The 24,639-nt window shown below is 34.6% G+C and overlaps 1 protein-coding gene across 4 annotated transcripts in view; it reads left to right on the top strand.

Moving 5' to 3' along the window:
- Positions 1–15,199, top strand: part of LOC133788240 (pheophorbidase-like) — a 55,631-nt gene extending 40,432 nt beyond the window's left edge. Inside the window, exons 3-5 of one of the 4 annotated variants that reach the window (XM_062225641.1) lie at positions 4,499–4,621; positions 13,755–13,987; positions 14,494–15,199. In XM_062225641.1, coding sequence (XP_062081625.1) covers positions 4,499–4,621; positions 13,755–13,987; positions 14,494–14,527 — 390 coding nt within the window. In that variant the 3' untranslated portion in view covers positions 14,528–15,199. Of the gene's footprint in view, positions 1–4,498; positions 4,622–13,754; positions 14,242–14,493 lie in introns of those variants that run through there. The other 3 variants (XM_062225639.1, XM_062225640.1, XM_062225642.1) reach the window with 3 other exon arrangements.
- The last annotated feature ends 9,440 nt before the right edge of the window (positions 15,200–24,639 follow it).

Below are 24,639 nucleotides of genomic sequence, written 5' to 3' on the forward strand. Positions count from 1 at the left end.
TTCCACGCTCCTGGTCATACATACTAACCGATCTAGTGTCACCCGAGCCTTCACTGACATGGCTCGTTGTATGGTTGTTTTGAGATGGATTTCTTGTCGGTTGCCTCGTCTCAATAGTGTGAGATTGAGACATTTGGCTTCTCGTAGGTTGGGGACCCCTATGCTCCCTAATAGTTTCCCCATTTCCACGCCTTCGCCCAGCTTGCCTTTCCTTATCACCATGGGTTGGTTGTGCGTTCCTCCGAGTAGGTGAGGGATGCCTTATTGGCGATGGTGGGTGTCTTATTAGCGATGGTGGGTGCCTTATTGGTGATGGTGGCTGCCATCCATTACGGGGCCTAGAAGGCCCTGAGTTTGCTCGATCATGCTCTGCCATATTCTGCGTGGTACCAGGATTTCGGGTCTGAGCCTCCGAGGGAGCTCGGTTATTCCCTACCCCGGTAGGTGCCTCTGCAGTCGGGTTGACAGGGCCTTTAGCCCGGTTACTTCTTCGGGTTCTCGGCGGAGCAGGTTGTTCTGCTGGCAGCGGAGGTTGCTCTGCTCTTCGGGTGGCGGTGTTTTTGCGTGGCCGTCCTCGAGGCCTACATGGTGGAACGTGAACGTCCCGCAGAGGCAGAGCCGAGGCATCTTGCGAAGGTGGAGCCTGAGCCGCCTGCGCTTCAGCAGCTAGTCTGGCTAGCTCTTCGTTGCGTTTCTTAGCCTCTGCCAACTGCTTTCCCAGTTGACGATTTTCAAGCTCCATTATCGAGACATATCGTTCAGGATTTTAGTATATGTCCTCGTCGTCCCTAGGGGTTGCTGGTCCCCGAGAGTCGGATGAACCACTCTTCTCATCAGGATCTGAATTCACCATAGGCTACTTTCTAGGGCAACGGGGGTACTCAGCTTCATCTAAAATTTCCTCCTCAGGAACATTGGGATCATTTGCTGCCATTGTTGATTTGGGAGGCTTCCTGACTAAACAGACTCACACACGTGTTGTTTAATGGCTCTTAATGAATGCACCAAACTGTTGACGCCGTTTTTCGTTAACTTAAATAGTAGAGCAATTATACAATAAAATATTGGTGCAAATGAATAAAGAGGAAAACTAGAGGATTTTTACGTTGTTCAGCAGTTAACTCTGCCTAGTCCACGAGTCTCTTTTATTAAGACTTGAGAGTTTTCTGGAAACTTTTCAGAGAAGAGTTGCCCAGAGTTTTCTCTCAAGAAATAAGAAATCGGTCCCTTACAAATGGTGTCTCCTTCTCTATTTATAGAGAAGGTTGCATAATTCATTCTCACATATTTCGGGAAGATAATCTGTAAATCAATTAAGATAATGCTATTTAATGCATTATTTCCTTTATATACGGAAACGTCCCATGAAGATCGGGAACGGATAACAGATTAAATGATATCCCTTAAATATTGGGATTGTACAACAATAAACATGTTCACACGTAACTGATTATCCCAAATGATTCATCAAATCTTCGAGATCAGCAATTATGATTGAACTTGCCGAGACCATGAGTCAACCACGAGCTCATCACCTAACTTCGCGCTATGTTCGGAACAAGTAGATGCTGTCACATCCGAGCTTGTACTTCCCGAGCTCGATCCATCTCGCCTGAAGCAATCATGGAAAAGTATACTCATGCGTCATACCATGACCATTGCGAGCTCAAAGCACACTCGAGGCCACACATTCTCGAGGTCGTTGCTTACTTCCAAGAGGTTTGACGGTTGAATCATATGATGACTGCATATGTTTCGAGCTCACACCTGACGAGCCCATTTTTTGAGGTCATAACTTCTTATCTCAAAATCTGGGTGTAACATTATTTATTTATTTAATTTTATTTAAGTTTAAGTTGTGTTTATAATCTACTGTTAAATATAAGAATATTCTGTTAAATATAAAAATATTCTGTTAAAGTTAATGGGGAAAAAAATTAAAAACTATTAAAACCAATAATTTATGTTAAATATAAGAATATTCCATTAAAGTTAACAAAAAAAATAAAAAACCGTTAAAACCAAGAATTTCCGCTATCTACACACTTTATTATATAGAAGATATATATATATATATATATACTAGATACAGACAACGTCCAATGCAAGTTTGCTTAGTTTTATTTATAGAATTTATTAATTATTTTTAGTAAATTTGTATCATTGTTATATAAATTTCAAATAAATAAACAATATTATGTATAAAAGAATGACATAAACATATTAAATAAAAAATTAAACCAAAACATTGTTTGTGATTTTTTAAAAATATATATAATATGATAATATTTTTAAACATAAATGATAATTTTTTTAATAAAAGTTAAGAATATGTATTATGTATTATTATTATAATGATGTTTATAATATTTAAATATATTTTAATATAAGTATTAAATATTTAGTATTGTATTATATGTTATATTATAACATTTTATAATATTTAAATTTATATTAATATAATTATTAAATATCTAGTCTTGTATTATATATTATTATAATAATGTTATTTTATAATATTTGAATTTGAATTTATATTAATATAATTCTTATATTTGTAGTCTTATATTAAATATTGTTATAATAATGATATTTTATAACATTTGAATTTAAAGTTAAATTTATATTAATAAAATTAATAAATATCTATTTTTAATTAATTTTAAAGATATATTCAGTTGAATATTTAAAATATTCCGGTTAACAAAACAATATATTATTATCTACACTATAACTTTTCTATTCTTATTTTATTTCTATTATTAATTTCTTTTAAAATGTTATTGTATTTTTTATATGTGTCATGTAGCCATGTAAATATATATTTATGTCAACGTTGTGTTTAGATGTCATATATGTAGAGATTATTGATATAAAGTATAGAACTATAATTCATTCTATTATATATATTTAAAAAAAAACAGTGAACTAGTTTTTATTAAAATTATAGACAACGTTTACAACTTTAAAACTAAGTGCTTCTACCTAATATCTCTTCTATATAATAAGTGTGTAGATAACAGAAATTATTGATTTTAATGGGTTTTTATTTTTTTAATGTTAACTCTAATAGAATATTCTTATATTTAACGGTAATTTGTAAATACATAAACTTAGATAAAATAAAATAAATAATTAAAAAAATTAAAATAGGATATTTTTTAGATATTTTACAATGATAATTATTTAAAAATAATAAATAATTAAACAAATTAAAATATGATATTTTTTTATATATTTTACAATGATAATTATTTAAAAATAATAAAATCATACGTTTTATAACTTAAATAAAATTTAATTAAACTTAAACTCACTTATTAGAATAATATCATATTAAACATATAGTATAATCTATTGTGAATTAGCAACAAATTGCTTTTTTTTTTTAAAAAAACTAGCAAGAAACTTAAATTTAAAATCCACTTAAAATATTTAATATTACATTAAACATATAATATATAATCTTGTTGTCACTCCCAAATTCAAAAACTAGAACAAACATAAACTTAAACAAAAATAAATAAATTATTTAATTAAAATAGGATATTTATTTAAAATTTATATGACATTAATATAAATTTAATAAAAATAATTAATAAATTCTATAAATAAAATAAGCAAACGTGCATATTGCACATTGATTGTATGTAATATATCTCTTCTATATAAAAGTGTGTAGATAACGGAAATTCTTAATTTTAACCGTTTAGTATTTTTTTAATGTTAACTTTAACGGAATATTCTTATATTTAATGTTAGTTTGTAAACACTTAAATTTAAATAAAATAAAATAAATAATTAAAAAAATTAAAATATGATATTTTTTTAGATATTTTACATTGATAATTATTTAAAAATAATAAATAATTAAACAAATTAAAATATAATATTTTGGAGATATTTTACAATGATAGTTATTTAAAAATAATAAATAATTAAACAAATTAATATATGATATTTTTGAGATATTTTAGAATGATAATCATTTAAAAATAATAAAATCAAACGTTTTATAACTTAAATAAAATTTAATTAAATTTAAACTCACTTATTAGAATAATATCATATTAAACATATAATATAATTTAATGTGAATTAGCAACAAATTAATTTTTTAAAAAAACTAGCAAGAAATTTAAATTTAAAATTTACATATAATATTTAATATTACATTAAACATATAATATATAATTTCTTCTTGTCACTCCTAAATTTAAAAACTAAAACAAATATAAACTTAAACAAAAATAAATAAATTATTTAATTAAAATATGATATTTATTTAAAATTTATATAATATTAATATAAATTTAATAAAAATAATTAATAAATTCTATAAATAAACTAAACAACGTATTACTTGTATCTAGTATATATATATATATATATAAATAAATGTATAGTATTACACATTAAATGTCAAGCTATAATATTAACCTGATTCGAATGTCTTATATGGTGGTTAATGATTATTTTTTCGTAAAATGTGTTCTAGCAGCTGAGAGAAATTGATGCATATGAATTCATATTTGGACTCGGACCAGACCAACCTCCAACTGGGGTCATGGTTAAGCCTGAACTTCGGCGCCAAGTTCTGTACAATGAGAGCCCTGTTGAGGTAATTAAAAACACCAAAATTAAATAATGATAATTATTAGATTTTTTCACGGGAATTTAAAAAAAATATGATTTTTATAATATTAATATACAAAAATATAGGAATTATACTATTTTAAATTTGTATGAGAAAGTTTATTAAATAAAAACTTATAATATGAGAAACATAATTAGTAGTTAACTAAAATATAGAAATGCCACATTTTTTATTATAGTTATATTTTCTTTGATTTTAAATGTTATTTTTTTCCTTCATTTTTAATTATTTTTCAGTTATTTTTTTTTACTTATTTTTTCTTCCATTTTTCCCTTTTCTTTTTATTTTTCTACAAATTTTTTCTTTCATATTTTTTTCTCTTTCCATTCTTCTTATTATTTTCATTTTTATTCATTTATCTAATTTTTTTTCTTTCATTTGTATTGTTTGTTTTTTTTTGTTAATATTTTTTCAGTTTTTTTCCTTATATTTTTTCTTCATTTTTGAATTTATTATTTTCTCCTTTCATTTTTTTTTATTTTTTCACACATATGAGCTTTTTTTCTTCTTCTATTTTTTTCTACCAATTTTTTCATTCATATTTTTTCTTTCCATTTTTCCATTTTTTTTCACCTTCTTTTCATTTTTATTCATTTATCAGTTTTTTTCCCTCATCATTTCTTTTGTTTTTTTTCTTCATATTATTTTAGTTTTCTTTCCTAAGTTTTTTTCCTTCTTTTTCTTCATTTTTATACTTATTATTTTCTCATTCCATTTTCTTTTATCTTTTTTTTTTCACACATATTTTAACATTACATAATTATTCTACTATTTTTTTATTTATTATCTTTTATTATTGTAATTTTTTAATAGTTTTTTCCAATATATATAAAAAAAATCAAATCAATTTTTTCAGCATTTTCTTTTTACTGTAACCTTTATTGAAACAACAAAATTTGAAAACAAAACTAATAAAAATATGAAAACATGAATGGGTAACCAGTTACCGTGATGGGAACATTCAAATCTAGAAAAAAAATTATATGAAGAAGATGGGAGAGAAGGGAAAGGGAGTGGATCTGAACCAACGTGGGATTCCGCTCCAAAAAGAACCCAGAGGTTATGAACCAGTAGTGTCTGACATCCGGGGGTTGCTTCCAGGAGCTATAAGGGGCATGATAATTGCCACGAGGCTTCAGTCTATAGAAGCCGTCCCGGGTCTTATCCTTGGCATTGAGCAGCAACTCCAACTTGTAGAAGTATAGCACCTCCGCCAGGGTAGGCTCCAAAATGCCCTTCACCACACAAAAAATGTGCCATCCCGTGAGAAGCTTATTGGTTTAAGGCAGGAGCTGGAAAGGCTCGATCCCCACGAATTTCAGAAATCGTGCGAAATAGTCATGGAGCGGGAGAGTGGCTCTCGCACTAATGTGGCCCATGCTCCAGGCCCCGAACTCGCCCACGTTGGTATGGGCCCTCTCCTCCTTCCTGGTCAGACGATTATAGAAGAGCCCGGGAGTCGATTCCAGTCCTAAGTGCTTCTCCAAAGCATCCAGCATCCAGTAGTTTCATAATTTATTTTTCTCCCCGTCCATCTCCCATGTGTTGCCACTGGGAGGTTTGCGTCCTTCCAGGACGATGGGGGCTGACTGGACATATTCCTCCGGGTGGAGAGTAACGCCAAGACTCATGGTCGGTGACCTGGGAACAACAAAGGAAGCTAACAACCAAGCAGTTAGCACCAGAACCCAAAAATATTGGTTGAGGTACGTGGGCTCTCCTAAGAACTGCTTGGATGAGTCCCCTCCGGACCAGATCCGGGATCATTGGAGATCCCCAAAATCTTGATCGGGAACTAGGAAGAAGAATTTTTTTCTCAGTTTTCCCAATTCAGTCTATAATGCCCTGAGAAGATCCGGGACGACCTAGACCGCTTGTTCTATAGACCTATTACGCACAGAAACACCCTAAACAGTGGCCCCGACTCTAATAACCCTATAGCCGCAGATGTAATACTACAAAACAACAAATACGAAGAAACAAAAATAAAGGTTCAAGGAACTTACTGTAAAGTACTGGTTGTGGAGGTTGTAATGTTTCTGGTGATAAGGTCGGCAAGATCTCAATTTTGAACAGACGGAGGCGACACAAGAGCTCGTCTAATGGTCGAACTGAGATCGCACTATCAGATGATGGCACGGAAATAGGGCATGTTGGAAAGAGGCGGTGACAAAAATAGAGTAGTTGTTGAAGAAGTTCGTCGGCGAATTCAGACATAAAAAACTCTCTTTATAACTCTGGTTGTCCAGAATGCATAAACTTGCAAATGAAAATATGGGGGTATTTATAGAGCCAAAAGCACATTTCTTGATCCGATGGTTCAGGATGACTTCCCTCATCTAACAGTCCTAGATTATGTAGGGGCTTTAATTAGCCCACTCAAGTATTGGATTGCGGATTCGCCAAGTCGCGATTCGCGCCATCCCGATCCAACGGTCCAAAAAAGGAAATTTCAGAAATTTTCCCATCCGACGGTCCCAATTGATGCAGAAATATTAAATGATCCACTCGATTACCCCATCAGCATCACTCGTACAAACGGGACACCTAGGAATTTACGCTGACGTTTGGCTGCCAACACGATAATCAAGAGATTCTCCTCAAATCTGTCAGGCGCGAGTAATATGGACGCACGAGTTATAGGGAAACACGTGCATGTAGCATGATGAAGTTGAAAGGTCAGGGGTCACCCAAGCTTCCTTGAAGTAAACGAACCTGCCTCTTGGTAAACAAACCGGGCAGTTTGGATTTGATCAGGGATATTGGCGCAAACACTTTTCATGCGAGTTTACATCAAGCGGTCCCCCACTAAAATGGACCCATTTCTCAGGGAACAAACCGAGATACTGAAAATTGATCCAGGAAATGAAGTAAGCCTCCACAACGCGAACACAAATAAAGGCTTGGGGGGTAAATGTTATCCACGTTTCCTCCCCACACACATGGCATGGTACACCAGGTCCATGGGCTATCCTGAAGGGATCTGAGGCCTAGATTGAGCCCAATGGACGGGGAAGGAATGAATTCTGGTGGCCCAAATATCGACAAGCCCAACATTATCCACTAGACATCCCCACACCGAGGAAGCTGGGACCATGACTTGGGCACGGTTCGTCTTCCTGGACCCCGTATAGGGCGTCGTCCAGGGTGCGAATAAGGAGGGTGTTTCCAAGTCTAAGAATGGGTCGGGATGATAGCGGATGAACCCGAGCTCTGGTAAATGAACCAGGGTCCTGGTAAATGGACCGGGACATTGGTAAATGAACCCGGATTGGGCATTCGGGTTGGATATGATGGACTGTCCCTGACACTAACACCACCCCGAGAAACACTGAGTTTTTTCTCCTCAACTAACCTGCATAAGAGGTTACATACGGAATGTACGCCGTTATTCAAAACAGTACTGCCACTACTCTGATGGATCCTGTCCCCAGGATCTCCTTAGAAGCCCACGCGAACCAGACTGAAGCTGTGTACTGTTGTCAGTTGTACAACGTGGTTATGCTTGAGTTGGCCCAATGGGCCCTGATTAGTGTATTTTATTTGATAGAACCCTTTGTATTAAGCCTCCGTTAGAGAGAAAATCCTAATTACATCCGTATTGGGCCTGGATTAGTCCGACCCAAGTCCAGTGCATCCAACTGCCTATAAATAGGGTCAGTTGTGCACTGTAGAGGGGATCTGATTTTCTTTTGTAAGCACATACTCTACTCTAACTTACAGAGAACTCCATTGCTAAAGCTCTCTAAGCTCTAATACAATAGACTCGTGGACTAAGGCTCTTTAACGCCCCAACCACGTGAAAAAGTGATTCTCTTTAAATCCTTTCTTTTTGCTCTCTTATGTTTGATAATTCTAGTTTTCGAAAAACTCGGTAAACACTTTTAATTAGGTTAGTTATCGTTAAATATATGTGTTTTTATAGTTTTGTTATTGAAAGTTATTACGTGTCATTTTTTTCTGATCAAAATGAGAGAACAAAAATTAGAGAGCTCTACCAATGACAAAGCCATAATTTATAGATAAGGGGGGCCAATTTTGTTTTTGTATAATAAATATCATACATAATAATTCATATTGTTACACAACTATAATTTATAATAATTCATCATAAAGATCCAAATATACTATGTATATAACCTTTAAAAACAAGTTATAGTCTTTCAAATAACAAGTTTCTCAATCATAAGAGCGACAATGATAATTCAAAACATCAATTTTTATTTTCATAAGTAAGTTGTGCTCGACGATTCTTTATAGATGCAAACTCATCTATAATGGATTCAGTACTAAATTTTTAGTAATTTCTTTCTCAATACAAACAATTAAGCAATCATTCAAAAAAACTATCTTCCATCTTGTTTCAGAGCTTTGTCTTGATAATTTCCATGATAGAAAATGCTCATTTTGTAGTTGCTGTTGATTCAGGAAGAGTAAGGAAAAGCCTAAGTAATCTGTCAATAAGAGGATACATAGTTGCTTTCCTTGTTTTCACCAAGCCTTGACACAATTCATGAATACTAGATAAATTCTGTAATTCAGGATGATTTGGAATGTCAAGCAGAAAATGTTGAAGTTCAATTCTTAGACATACTACTTCTTGCTATGAAAAATCACCAGGATAGAACTTATCTGCAAGTTTGCAAACATCATCAATCTTGAACAATTTAAATCCATCTCTAGGATCAAAAGCAGTGCAAAGAACAAGAAAATCTATTGAATGTTCATTGAATCTAGAGTTTAATTCTTGCAACTGATAATCAAGTGTAGTAATAAAGATATCAACTCGATAATAATGCATAACACTAATCTTATCTTGTTGATTTCGAGATCCTCCACCCCTGCAACATATTGAGCATCCAAATTTGGGATATCAATTTGATGTTGCTCACAAAATGATGTAACCTTCATGAGGAAAGAATCCCATCCTGAATCTCGAAAGCTCTTAAGTAGCCTTTTTGTACTTGCAACAATATGCATAGCATTCAAAATATCTTGTGATTGTCGTTGTAAGGCTACATAAAGAATACGAGTAATTTCCAAAATCTCTTTCACAAGATGTAATATGAAAACAAACTCAAAAGATAATAATTGATTGCAAGCAAAATCTGAATCTCCATGTTGAGAATATGAAACTTTTTCTTTTGCAATTTTACTCAAAACCACACAAGTTGCATTAAACATTTTGAGCAAGCTAGAAATAGAATCCAAATGAGAACCCCAACGAGTATCTCCAGCTCGCTTTAAGGTGCCAATTTGATTTAGCCCTGTCCCTGATTCGATTTCATCATTTACAATCTTAGTAGAAAGTTCAACAGATTGAGCCTCCTTTAATTCATCATTACGCTTGCAAGATGCAATAGCAATATTGATAATGAAAACCAAGGTAGAGAAAAATTGATGAACTTGACTTACTTCTCGAGAAGCTTCAACTAAAGAAAGTTGGAGGCGATGGGCTAAACAATGGATGTAATATGCATATGGACATTCATTACAAATTAAAGCCTGCGAGCCATTCCACTCTCCTCTCATGTTACTAGCTCCATCGTACCCTTGCCCGCGTATGTTAGAAATAGCTAAATTATGTTGAGAAAGAACAAAAAATATACCTTCTTTCGAAACTAATGCCGTAGTGTTTCGTACATGGACAACACCAAAAAATCGTTCACGAATGAACCCTTCTTTATCTACAAATCTCAAAACAAGAGCCATTTGCTCTTGGACACATCACGTGCTTCATCTACTATGATGCAAAATTTTGAGTCTCCAATTTCTTGACGAATCTCTTTCTTGACCTTGTTGGAAAATATATAAAGAATCTCCTTTTGAATATCAAGTGATGTATATGTGGCATTTAAAGGAGCATTTTCTTGAACAACACTTGCAACCTATACATTAATTTTAATTAAACAAATTATTTTATGAAAGAACATACAAATATAAGAAATAAAAAAGAATACAATTTTTAGAAAATGATATATAAAAGAATAAAAATCACCATTACCTTATCATTGTAAGATGCCAATAACTTCAGAAGTTCATACCTGCACTTTCCACCTAGTTCACTGACCTCACAAGTCTGATTTGGCTCTATATTGTCCACCAAGGAAACTCCAAACAACTCCACTGCGACTGAGCGATCTCATCGATCTGACCTTCCTACTCGGTATGGAAGGACTCTTGACTGACTCTGAGACTCAGTCTTCTGACTTGGATTGGCATACTGGGGTCAATTCCACCCTATCCTCTGGATTCCATCTCCTTTACGTACCGCTAAGGTTTTCATTCCTAACTCATCAAATCAAGTAGATTAATTGATTCTTTACTTTCGTCACGTCCTCGAAAGGCACAAGCTTGAAAGGCAAGCTATTTGACTACATCAATTGTAACTTGAAGTCTTAATCTATTATTCTCAATTTGCTCGGAAGTTTGTTTTTCAATAAAACCTCTAATATGTATTGAAGCATTCATCAAATCATTGTAGGCTTTTACATTATTTTTATGAACTGAGTTAGGATTTTTACCCACATGTCGTAAGAGAGCACAATTATTTCCATCGTTGACTTTCTTCCAGTTCTTAAAGCCTCCAAGAACAAACTTATTTGCTTCCATCTGTCCAATTGGCTTACTAAATAAATAGCAAGGCAAACAAAATACTGCATCAACTGATGGAGAGTATTCTAGCCAAAGAGGAAACAATTCAAACCAAGAGCTACAAAAATTTCGAAGATGCTCCTTTGATCCGGATGGCGGATAACTTTCAAGTTTGATTTGATATGGTCCAGCTTTGATATAAGCTTGACGAATTTTATCTTGTTGATTAATTGGATATTCCTAAATTGGAGGACGTTTTCCAGGATCACGCTCCAAAGAGGCAATATCAAATATTTCACTTTCAATTCTTTAAAACCTTCTTAGGATGTGTGGGAACTAAATTTTTAGAATTTGGAATAGATGTTTGACCATTTTCTTGAAATTATTGATCTTCAATGCCTTTTCTTTTAAAAAAAATGCATCAATTGTATGCTTTCCCATGACCATGAAGAGTATTTGAACCTAAAATTGTATTGTGAAACTATATATAAGAGAAAAATAAATCAAAATTTATAACAACACAAATATATAATTTTAAATGTAATAGATTTGTCAATTGTAATTATGTACAAATTACAATCCATAACCACACAGCAATACAATCAATCTTTCAATCAATTAAATTATAGCATCTTATATGACAACCAACGATATCAGTTTTATCAACCTTTTGTATTGCTTTGTAACAAACGATGTATATATATATATATTCTTATGAAGTTTTAATTAGTTGCTGGCATTTAGTTAATTATATTAATAAAATAAAATCCATGAGATATTAAAATCATAACAAATAAACCCAACAAAAAAAATTATAACAAATAACAAAATCATAAAAGATAATTATAACTAATTACTTGGTGGAGGACCTTGATTAGGGGCTCTTGATTGGAAGGGTATTGGCTCATTCGAGAAGAAAATTTTGGTGGAAGAGGAAGATTAAAGACTAATATAAGCTTCTTCGCTAACTTTGTCGAGATTACTAACAAATAATATGGGCCAATTTAATTATGAGCCTTATACATAATTTTGTTAATAGTTGTAAACTTTAAACCCAAATTTCAATTATTACATTTGTTAATTTATTATTTTTTTATTAAATAATAACTAAGTTATTAATTAATATAAGTATGTAAAAAAATTAAGAAAAAGTTGAGGGGGTCATGGCCACCTCCAGCCCCCTTGTCTCCGTCATTGAGCTCTACATTGTCCTGAGAGGTTTCTCTATGAAAAGTGAGAGAATCTTTATTGTTTGAGAGCAAGAGAGAAAAGTTGAAGAAGGATTTGTCACTGGTTTTGTTCATCTAAGTTTTTATTGGGTGGGGGAATTAATGTGTCGTCAGGCATTTTGGTTGTCTCGTCTAGAGAAAGTTTTGTCTTGATAGTTCTTTTGGATTGTTCCACCGTTATTGTGACCGTAGAACCTTGAGTTGCGGGTTGCTATGGACAAATTGCCAAGAATTGTGTTTGTTACTTGTTTTGATTTTCTTTACTAATAGAAAGTCCATTGTTTGGTATGAACCAATGTTGTTTTTGTGTTCTTGTTTTCTTTATGTTTAATATTGGGGTTTGTATTTTTTTAGACTATGTAAATTGTCACATTCTTTGTTTAGATTGTCTTTTGACAAATTACTTTTTGGATATTGTGTTTTGTAAAATTGTTCAAACATACTTTTAAATCTGATTTTGATCAAATATTTTGAACTAAAATGATAAATAATTTACCAAGTTAATAATTAAGAACAAAAACACAACCATTCTGCCTAACAGATGTGTTGTTATATTCATTTTTTTATTTATCAAAATAGATATATTATTTGAACTATTTTACAAAACACATAATTCAAAAAATAATTTATCAAAATATAGAGTCTGGTCTAATAATTAATGAAACAAAACACAAAATCTAAAAATGTATAAACTCTTAAGGCTTGTTTGGTATTGTTCTCTGTTTTTTGTTTTCAAAATTGTGTTTTCAGAAATGAGAATAAAAAACTGTTTTTGTAGTTTTTAAAAAACAAGAGGTGTTTGGTTAATGTTTTCTAAAAATAATTTTTTAGTTTTATTTTTTTTAAATCTTAAATAAAAAATTAATAAATATATTTACGAAGAGAAAAATATTTTAAAAGTTTGTAATAAATAATGAGATAAAATAATTTGAAAGAAAAAATGATGAAAAATAAGAAGTGAGAAAATTTGAGAACAACAGAAAACAACTTTTTCTTGTTCTCAAAATTTTCTGTTTTTTGTAACTTTGTTTTTAAAAATTATTTTCTAAAAACAATGCCAAACACTCCATTTGTTTTCAAAAAACTGTTTTTAGCTTTTAAAAACAAAAAACAATTTTTTAGTTAATGTGCCAAACACCCTCTTAATATTTTGCCCTTTTTTTCTTGTTTTCATTTTCTAAGTTTGGGATCCTATAAAGATTTTACGACATATACATATAAAGAAACTATTAATTTTGTATCAATGTTGATGATGTGATGTTATATATGATCAGGATTTCATACTAGCATCAATGTTGCTGAGGCCATCACCAGCGAGGGCTTTACATTCAGCGAACGTAGTAAAAAACGGCTGTTTGGAAAACATAGTAGTGCCAAGAGTGTTTATAAAGACAATGAAGGACAAACTATTCAAGCCAGAGCGCCAAGAGAGTATGATAAAGCAATGGCCACCATCTAAAGTGTTTGCAATTGATGAAAGTGATCACTCCCCATTTTTCTCGACCCCGTATGTGCTTTTTGCCCTTCTCCTTGAAGCAGCCACTTCCATCAAAATGCCATAATTTATGAGACATAATGCATCCATTAATTACATATCATAACCATGCCATATATATGCTTTGAGATGTGTGTTAATTAATTTTGGTTTGGTTAATTTGTCCGACGTGCACTATATTGGGTCGATAATTAAGAATATTAATAATGTACTTGTAAATCCTATAATTGACATTTTTATAAAAACATCTTTTTTAAAAAGATAAATTGATTGTTTCCCTTTATTATAATTTTCGGAATTAATTGTTTCCCTTCATTATAATTTTCGGAATTGTTTCTTTCCCTTTATTATAATTTTCGGAAATCCACTTTCCCATTTTGTGAATTTTGGATAATTGTGAGCTTCCTTATTTAGCTTGTATTGTCCCATTTTGTTTATAAATGGAAGATTTATATTGCAAATATTCGGTACTTACCCAAAGTTGTTTCTGGTTTATTTGTTTATATATTTTCGTGCAGCTCAAGAATTACAAACAGGAAACTGGTTCCTTAATATCATTAATTGTTGTTTCCTTTTTGAGCTTGTTTTTAATCCGACACATGTCTGAGCTGTCCCCACCAAAATTGTATCTTTCGGATTAGCATCTTCTAAAAAAGACAACTCTTCATCAATCAAGAATATCTTCAATTATTCTTGCCTTTATTAGAAGAATTATTTCTCTGCCTTTATGAGCACGAAAAATGACTCTATAAATAGGGCTCTAAAGGCAGTGAGAAAGGTGAACTCTTTGGTACATTATTCGTGAGCATTATTGTAATATTTGTGAGAGTTCCTCTTTGTATTCAAGATCATAAGTATTCATGTGATCTTGTAGAATTATGTGTGTTTAGTTTTAGTGGTGAGTTTATACCATGTTCATGAGTGAATACACATTGTAATTTGAACACAACGTTTATAGTCTTCGGGAGAAGATTTTTACAAGCCTTGTGTCGGGAGGATGCAAGCACTCGCTGGCCATTGAAGGGAGTTCAAGTGGTTGAGCATTTCAATCAAAATCAGATTAGTGAAGAGAAGTACAACAAAGTTGCGGCAAATCTCAAGAGGGAGTCTTGTTTTGTTTAAGTCAATATTTTTGTACTTGTGATTCTTTATTAATTGGTTTTATTCTCTGGGCGTGGCCCCAATGAGTAGGTTATCCGAAAGGGTTTCTGAACCTTGTAAAAATTCGTTGTGTTCTTTATTGTTTTGCACTGTCTTTTTATTGTGTTCAGTTTCTGTCGTAACAAGTTTGGGTTCTGTCCCGACAGAACTGTTATCTGTATAAACAGTTAATTACCATTCCGCACTTTAATTAATTCACATGGTTTCATTAATTTGGTAATTACTAAAAACGGAATTTCAGTACTGTTTAAGATAATTTAGTTGAGTCGATTGGGTTGTGTGTTTCGTGCATACTTTTTTTTTCTCAAAATAAAAATTATATTCTGTTGGAATATCACAACAACAAGCCTTGAGACTAATCTAGAACATTCACAGATACAGTACGAAATTACCCTAGTTCAGCCCCAATATGGAACCTACATCCAGCTAGAGCTCGTCCACACATGAGTTCTTGAATCCACTAAGAACAGTAACAATACAAACCCAGTCAAGACAAATGTTCTTGACAACTCTCACAAAACTCTCAAACACTCTGTGAACAATCACTCTTTGAAAAAACAAACAAGTAAATGGTACACACTCTCTTACTCTGTTTTCTCTCCAAGAATCAACTCACTCTATGTTTCTTTCTACTTTGTTACATAATATAAAAGTATTACAACTCTCTCTCTCTCTATATATATATATATATACTGACCTAAGCGGATACAAGAAATAGATGAATAAGGAATTGACATGTGGCTGTCAATATTGTTACTATGAGAATTAAACACCACATATACTTATAAGTATGTCTAAATAAACTAGCTAGTGTATCCTACTTTTGGGTAGTAGACGTTGTTTGAATCGATTGGGTTGTGTTTTGTAGTTACTTTTTTCTTAAAATAAAATATAGATATTGTTGATGTGATTTAGATTATCCTGACAAGAACCGAAAAAATTACCAAGAAATTAACAGCAACAAATATGAACAGAACACAAGAACTTAATCATAAAACTAAAGGAAATAAGAAAACACCAAATTTACGTGGTTCAACTCAACTAGTGAGTCTACATCCACGGAGGAACAGCCTTGTGGCATTTGCTTCTTATTGATTTATTTGGATGACTTTACAACTCTAAACTTTCTAATAATGCTAGCCAAGAGAAAGACTTGTCGAGTTGTATGATATAACTAACTTAACGACTTGAACTTGAGAGAGCCACTTTAATTGTTCACGTGTAGCTGAAGTGAATTCAAGTGGTTGAATCATATCCCAACAAATCCTCCTTGATTCAGTTACTTGAATAAATTTGAAGAATTTAAAATAAGTCTGTTCCCCATTGCCTCCGAGGAGGATTCATCAGCAACTATCAACATTTAGTAAGTTTAGGCAGTGCCAACTTTTCTCGAGTTACACTCTTTGTAAGCATATCAGCTGGGTTGCCATGGGTACTTATTTTCTTGACAACAATTTCTTTTCTTTCAATGATGTCTCTAATGAAGTGTAGCTTTATATCTATGTGTTTTGACCTATCATGAAACATTGGATTTTCCATGAGGTGCAACACACTTTGATTATCACAGTGAACATCAAAAGTTTCTGAGTTGAACCCTAATTCCTTTGTGATTCCCTTTAACCAAATTGCCTCTTTTATTGCTTCTGCAGATGCCATATACTCTGCCGCAGTAGAAGAAAATGCTACAAGAAAAGCACCCTATAATGACGACTTCTACTGTGACAACACAGAAGTCATCGCTGAAAGTAGGCAAATTCCACCAAATAATATTTTTTTAAAATTTATTTAAAATATTGAGCTATCATCGCTGTAGTGATCAACGAAGAAATGGCCAGTCTCTCAAATTTCCTAACGCCCTACAGCAATGACATGTCATCGCTCTAGGGTCTACGTATAGTAACTGAAACGGTGCGGGTATTGTCGCTATAGAGTCAGACGATATATCCACCAACCCGAGCCTTCTTTTTCATTTTTCTGAAGTTTTTCTCTGAAAACCAGAGACGGAAATCGCCTACCTCCGCCGCACCTTGCTGCTCCAAGGGTGTCCCAGCCCATTTTTTGCCCATTTCTTCCAAGTTTCGGTATTCTAACCCATTATCTTACTATTATAGCCTTTAAAATGTATTTTTTTTCTTAATATGTGTGTGTATTTTTTTTTTTGTGGAAATGGGTTTTGACATTTTTTTTTGTTTTCTTTTTCAAATTTTAGTATTGGATCATTATCCCGAGCCTTTGCTTTTGAATAAGGCCCGAGCCTTGGGTAATTTAAAAAAAAAAAATTTTATGATTGATTAATGGTTAAATTATGTTCTTAATTGTGTAATTGGTAATTTTTGATAGTGTTGAATTTTGTTTTTCATTTTAGAGATTTGTATTGTTAATTTAATTATATTTGTGATTTTTAATTTTGTTTTATGTTAATTTAATTTAATTTAATTAAATGTTATGTTACAAAAAAATGTATGATAGGTTAGATATATGTATATGTATATAAATTTGAATATGTTTATATGTATATAAATGTGAATGTGAATTATATTTTTAAATTGGTGGTAGGTTAGATTAATGTGAATGTGAATATTTTAAAATATGTTTACAATATATTTATGCTCTCGGACTGGTTTTTTTGTTTTTATGTAGATTTTAAATTTTGGAATATGTTAGATTATAGTCGTTATGCTGTTGAAATTTTTGTAGATTTAGAAAAACTAAACATTACAAAATAGTTTTAAAGTTAATGTGATTAAAATTTTTAATTAATAAATTTTAAAGCAATTAAAAAAATTATAAAGTGTAAATTAAAATAATAATTTTACAAGTATAAAACTTTATTAATATTTTTTTATAAAATAAGTAGAAATTAAAATAATTATATTTAATGGTAAGTTAATATATTTATAATTAAATATTTATTTATTTAATTAATTTTATAATATATTCATAAAATTTGATAATATATATAGATAAAATAGGTAATTAAGTTAGCCTTTCTCTTAAAGTTAAGTTAAAATTAAAATAATAATTTTAAAATAATAAAACTTTATTGTTATTTAAAAAAAATAAAAAGTAAAAATTATAATAAGAATTTGATAATTATTAAATAACATAATAATAATTATAATTAAATATTTGATTATATAATGATATTTTATAATACATTCTGTTATCCTAAAATATTTGCATGATGACATGGCAAGTTTAAGAGGCACATGGACAACACGTGACTGGTTATTGATGAAGACCTGGTCGACCAACGAATATGATATCGAGAGTAAATTAAAGCTGCTCGATAAGCGTGAGGAATATGTTGAGCAACAGGAAAAGAAGATGTGCGGACACATGCGAGCAAACGCTCGGGGACGGTCATGAGTTAGATATTCCCAAGATATTTGATTATTTTTATATGTAAATATCATTATTTATTTCAATTAAGGACATCCCATAGGTCCATATGTACATTCTTGAGCCTATAAATAGGACTCATGGGATTCATTTATTTCATGCGCAATATTTTGTATTCAAAGAGAACAAGTGCTTTTATACACGATCATTGTATTCAACTTCGGAGCTTGTGAAACTTAGTAAACCCTAGTTCGCTGATCGCAGGTTTTGGAGTCTACATCAATAAAAACACTAAGTGGACGTAGGTTATTACCAATCTCTGGGGCCGAACCACTATAAAACCATTGCGTCGTTTTAATTCTTGCATTTAGTTCTATAATTCTTATCGTTTTTCGTGACGCCGTGTCATTGACAAAATTGAGGGTCAACATTTTGGTGCTTTCATTGAGACCTGAACTCAAGAACTTCAAGATAACAATGGCCAATAACTCTAGGAGAGTGGGTCAAGCTGGACAAACATCTGGAAATGTACCAAATCCGCCTCCTCCACCAAGTGTAGCGGAGGATGCGCCACATGTGGAATTGGAAGAGGAGGAGATGGACCCTGAAACCTTGCGAACAACTTTGGGAATGTTGCAAGATGAGTTAGCCACTCTAAAAGCTCACTAAGAGAATGTGGCTGAAACTATGGTGATGCAATAGATGGAGATCGACCGATAACGCGGAGAGTTGAACGAATGACAAGTGGACATGGATCATCAGCAAAGAGACGCTATAGTGGATTTAGAGGCATCCATTCAGTTGGCTCGAGGATAGCCACTTGCTCCACTTGCACCAACCTCTTAGCCAGATCTGCCACCAAACCCTCACCCTCCTCAAAATCCACAGTCAGATCACCCCGGGTGTCCTCCAAATCCAGAATCAGATCACCCCGAGTGTCCTCCAAATCCACAATACCGAAGGAGTCCACAGTGACTGGAACAACATCCAACTGCTCAGCAGAAAAGGTAGACCCATAAATTTAATAGAAACAACGAACAAAAACAACCCTCTCATGCTAGTCGAGATAATACGCAGCAGCACAGACAGAATAGGGACAAGCAGCGTCCTAGAAGCCCTAGATGTCAAAAAGTTGACGAACAGAACCCTCCTGGAAGGGGGCAACGTCCCTCAGGAAGTAAGAGACAAATGGACTCAGGCTCTGCAGTCTGGGACTCCCCATGACAGAGTAATGTTCGGGGACCCAACGACCAGCGCAGGCCTTCACCTGTTTACCGAGACGGACCAGGGAGAAGAGAGGGGAACAGGGCGTACAGCAGGTTACACACTCACATGTCGCAATTCAAAGACGGCCATGATTACGATGAAACGAACTCCGGTTATGATAGGAGAAATAATGGTCAATAGCAAGAGGAAAGGAACGGGCAGCAAAACCCTCCTCCAATGGACAACCGACCAACAAGCCAGAACGCTAGGGGGCAGCCTAAGCAACCCAACGTCTTTGACCGACTAGGTGCAAGTAAGCAAAGGTGTAGGCATGACGATCTAAGGGACGTACTTAATGGCCGAAGGGAAAGGCACGATGAGTACGCCCTACCAACAGTGGGCGCTCCTGCCATACCAGACGCTATTCAGGCTCAAATAGATGGCCTAAATCAAGCTGTGCAACAACTGTTCGGGAATAAAATTTCCCATATAGAATATGACTGGAGAAAGGGCACCTCATTCATCAATAGAATTGCTATGGCAGAGATCCCGATCAAGTTTACTGCCCAACTTTACTAGAAGAGAAGACCTGGTATCTCACGTAAATAAATTTGAGAAACAAATGGACATCCAGAAGGTGTCCGAAGATGCTCGATGTATAATCTTTCCTGATACTTTATCTGATTCTACCTAGGAATGGCACTTCAAGTTTCTGTCAGACAGTATAAGTTCACGGGAGATGTTCATAAAAGAATTTTATGGACAATTTTATGCTGGTTGCATACATCCAACATAGGCCAATCAGCTGGTCGATATCCGACAGAAGGAAGGAGAGTCTCTCAAAGAGTATATGCAGAGGTTTATGCGAGTAGCTACTCAGGCCAAGACTGTAGGAGATGAGAGAAAGATGATGGCCATCACGGCTAGAATGCAACGCCAATCTCCCCTCTGGAGCAGTCTACATAAAAATGGAGTCTATTAAGAATTTCTGGATCGAGCAGACAAGTACATCAAGCTGGAGGAGGCCATCGCTAATGAAGGAAAAGTCCCCAAAGGCTGACCAGGGTAAGAAGGAAGAGTCAACCAAAGCTGCTAGTGGGTCTGGCAAACACAACGGTAGCAACGACAAAGGTAATAATAAGAATGGAGGAAAAAGGGCAAACACTGAGCAGGCGACATCTGATAACAAGCGCCCTAAGCATAATAGACACGAGTCGAGATTCACTAACTATATGGCCCTGGTCGATATCCGAGCTGAAGTGTATCAGGACAGCCACACTACAGTCCCTTTTAGGTGACCAGCCCCGATCAGGAAAGACATATCCAAGAGGGACACAACCAAGTTTTGTAGTTTCCACAACGACTATGCCCATGATACCAATGAGTGTAACCAACTGAAGGATGAAATCGTGTTCCTTATCCGACAGGGACATTTGAGAAGATATGTACGAGCAGGGGGAAATTCCCAAGAAGGGGCTAACAGAGGCAACGAGTAGGCACCTATACGTTAATGCTCGCCTCCTATACAGTCCACTTCGGTCGCTGGTACTTTTCTAACCATCTGTGGGGGACCGCATATATTTGGTGACATTAGTAAGGCAAGAGAGAGATATGCCAGAACCCTACATCACGATCAGGACATAGAGATGTTAAACGTTGAGGAACGAACTCCCAAAAAACCTCGAACAGAGGAAGAGTTAATAACTTTCTCTGAGTTGGATGCACAGCGTGTCCGATTCCCCCACTCAGATCCTTTGGTCGTGGATGTACAAATTTCCAACATGATGGTGAAACAAGTATTGGTAGATACTGGAAGCTCGATAAACATTCTATACATGTCTTCATTGGAAAGAATGAAACTACTAGTACAAGATTTAGAACCATGCAACCAGACCATCTATGGTTTCTCTGGTGAGGGACTAGCACCAATAGGATATATCAGACGTCCGTTCACGACATGAATGCAACCCGCAAACAGGACATTACTCACTACTTTTATAGTAGTTGATTTTCCGTCTACGTATAACATCGTGATTGAAAGACCCATCCTGGTAGATCTGGGAGCAATAATTTCAATCTAGCATCTGGCCATGAAGTTTCCAACCGATGTAGGAGTTGGGTGCATGTTGGGAAATCAGTGAGAGGCCAGAGAATGTTACAACTCCTCGATCACAAAGGCAAAAGGGGTGAGTCGGGGAGCGGGGAAGAAAAAAGGTTGCTGGTGGTAAATGAGTCACAAGCCCAATCAGGTGAACAAGTCACCAAATAGGGACTTAGATCCTCGCTTTGGGGATTTTGAAGAAAGCATTGGACCCGTGGAAGACCTCGATGAGGTCCAACTAGAAGAAAAAGATCCGACCAGAGTTATGAAAGTCGGTAAAATCTTAGAGACAACAATCAAAATAAAGTTGGTAGAGTTTTTGAGGAGGAACCAGGAGGTCTTTGCCTGGTTCCATAAAGACATGATTGGGATAGATCGAGAAGTTATCAGGCATGTCCTGAACATATACAAAAATCACTCACCAGTGCAACAAAAAAGAAGGCTGCTCGACAAAGACACGTCTAAAGCCTTAAAGGAAGAAGTCGAGAAGGTGAAGGAAAATGGATTCATCAGAGTAGCGTTTTATCCATCTTGGGTCTCTAATCCCATACTAGTTTCTAAACCAAATGGTAAATGGAGGATGTGTGTGGATTTGACAGACCTTAATGAAGCTTTCCCGAAAGAGTATTTCCCACTTCCAAGAATCGACCAGTTGGTCGATGCTACACCAGGACATGAAATTTTGTCATTTATGGATGCATACTCCGGATATAATCAAATTAGTATGCACCCACCTGATGAAGAACACACTAGCTTTCAAACAGATACATGGTTTTACTGCTACAAAGTAATGCCTTTCGGTTTAAAAAATGCTAGTGCGACTTACCAATGACTAGTAAACCACATGTTCAAAGATCAAATCGGCAATATCATGGAAGTTTACGTCGATGATATGTTGGTTAAGTCGAGAAGAGCTGGTGTACACATTGAGGACTTGTAAGAATGCTTCAACATCATGAACAAATATCATATGAAGCTTAATCCTCTTAAGTGTTCTTTTGGAGTAGGATTAGAAAAAATTTGGGATTCATAGTAAACTCGCGAAGAATTGAAGCCAATCTTGAAAAGATTCAAGCACTGATTGAGATGTAGTCACCAACCAAACTTAAAGTTGTACAAAGACTGACAGGGAGAATCGTGGCTCTGAGTAGATTCATAGCTATGTCTACGGACAAGTGCGCCCCATTTTTTAATCTACTAAGAGAAAACAAAAATTTGAGTGGACAGAAGAGTGCGAACAGGCTTACCAGGCACTTAAGGCCCATATGTTGCGACCGCCCATTCTGTCCAAGCTGGTCGAAGGAGAAATTTTGTACATCTACTTAGCCATAACAGAGTATGCTGTCAGTGATATTTTAATCAGGGAGGAGGACAACATTCAAAAGGCAGTATACTACATAAGTAAAAGGCTAGTGGAAGCAGAATTACGCTATCCGGCTATAGAGAAATTGATTTACTTCTTAATACTAGCATCAAGAACACTATGACCCTACTTTCAGGCTCATCCCATAATTGATTACCGACCAGCCCCTATGACAAGTCCAGCAAAAACCAGAAGTCGTTGGTCGACTCCTAAAATGGGCAGTTGAGCTAGGGCAGTTCGAAATTTCCTATGCACCTTGAGCAGCCATAAAAGGTCAAGCCTTAGCGAACTTCGTAGTTGAATTCATCGGACTCCCAGCCAGCGAGCCGATTATAGAACCTGAGGCTCAAGACAAAACTCCCGCCTAGAGACTATTTGTAGACGAGTCATTTAATGAGCACAACTCGAGGGCAGGGTTGTTTTGAATTGCCCTCGAAGGGCATCGATTTCACTGCGCAATAAGATTCAACTTTACTGCCTCCAACAATGACGCCGAGTATGAAGCACTGCTCGCAGGATTGAGACTAGCCAAGGATATGAATATAGTCATTAGAGATATACATCGATTCTCAGCTAGTTGTTAATAAAATCATTGGAGAATATCAGGCTAGGGGTCTTAAGATTGTTGCGTATCAAAACAAGGCAAAAGACTTGTTAGCACAATTCGAGAAGTATACTCTCCAGCAAGTACCTCGGGACCAAAACTCGAACGTTGATGCCTTAGCCAAATTAGCGAGTGCCAAAGACGCCGATACTTTGAGTATAGTGTCGGTCTAACGTTTGACAGCTCCCAACATTCAAGAAGAAGAATCCTCCCTAGTAGTACAAGTGTACGACATGTGGATGACTCCAATTATTCAATATCTCGAACAAGGATGGCTACCTGCAGATAGGAATAAGACGAGGACACTACAAAGGCAATCAACTCGGTTTATCTTGCTTGATGGAATTCTATATTGACGAGGATATTCAATGCCTTTATTGAGATGTATTTCCAAAGAAAAAGTTAAGGAATTGATGCGAGAAGTACATGAAGGGTTCTATGGAGATCATGTTGGGGGGCAAAGTTTGTCAAAAATGATTCTTCGACAAAGATATTTCTGGCCTACAATGATCGAGGATTATATGGAATTTGTTAAGAAGTGTGATAAATGCCAAAGATTCTCCAAGATACCCTACGCAGCCCCAAATTCACTTAAACAGATGCAAAGCCCATGGTCATTCACAGTTTAGGGAATAGATCTGATCGGATCTTTGCCCACAAGAAAAGGGAATGTCAAGTACGTAGTAGTTGTTGTCGACTACTTTACGAAGTGGGCTGAAGCTAAATTGCTCGTGACAATCACAACCAAGAAAATGATGGATTTATTTGTCAAAAACATTGTATGCCAATATGGGTTGTCAAAAAAGATTGTATCAGATAACTGCACACAATTTGACAGCAATCTGTTCCCCGATTTATGAGAGCGGCATGGCATAACAAAGAGTTTT

Source organism: Humulus lupulus, chromosome 7 (genome assembly GCF_963169125.1).
Source record: "Humulus lupulus chromosome 7, drHumLupu1.1, whole genome shotgun sequence".
Classification (NCBI taxonomy): domain Eukaryota; kingdom Viridiplantae; phylum Streptophyta; class Magnoliopsida; order Rosales; family Cannabaceae; genus Humulus; species Humulus lupulus.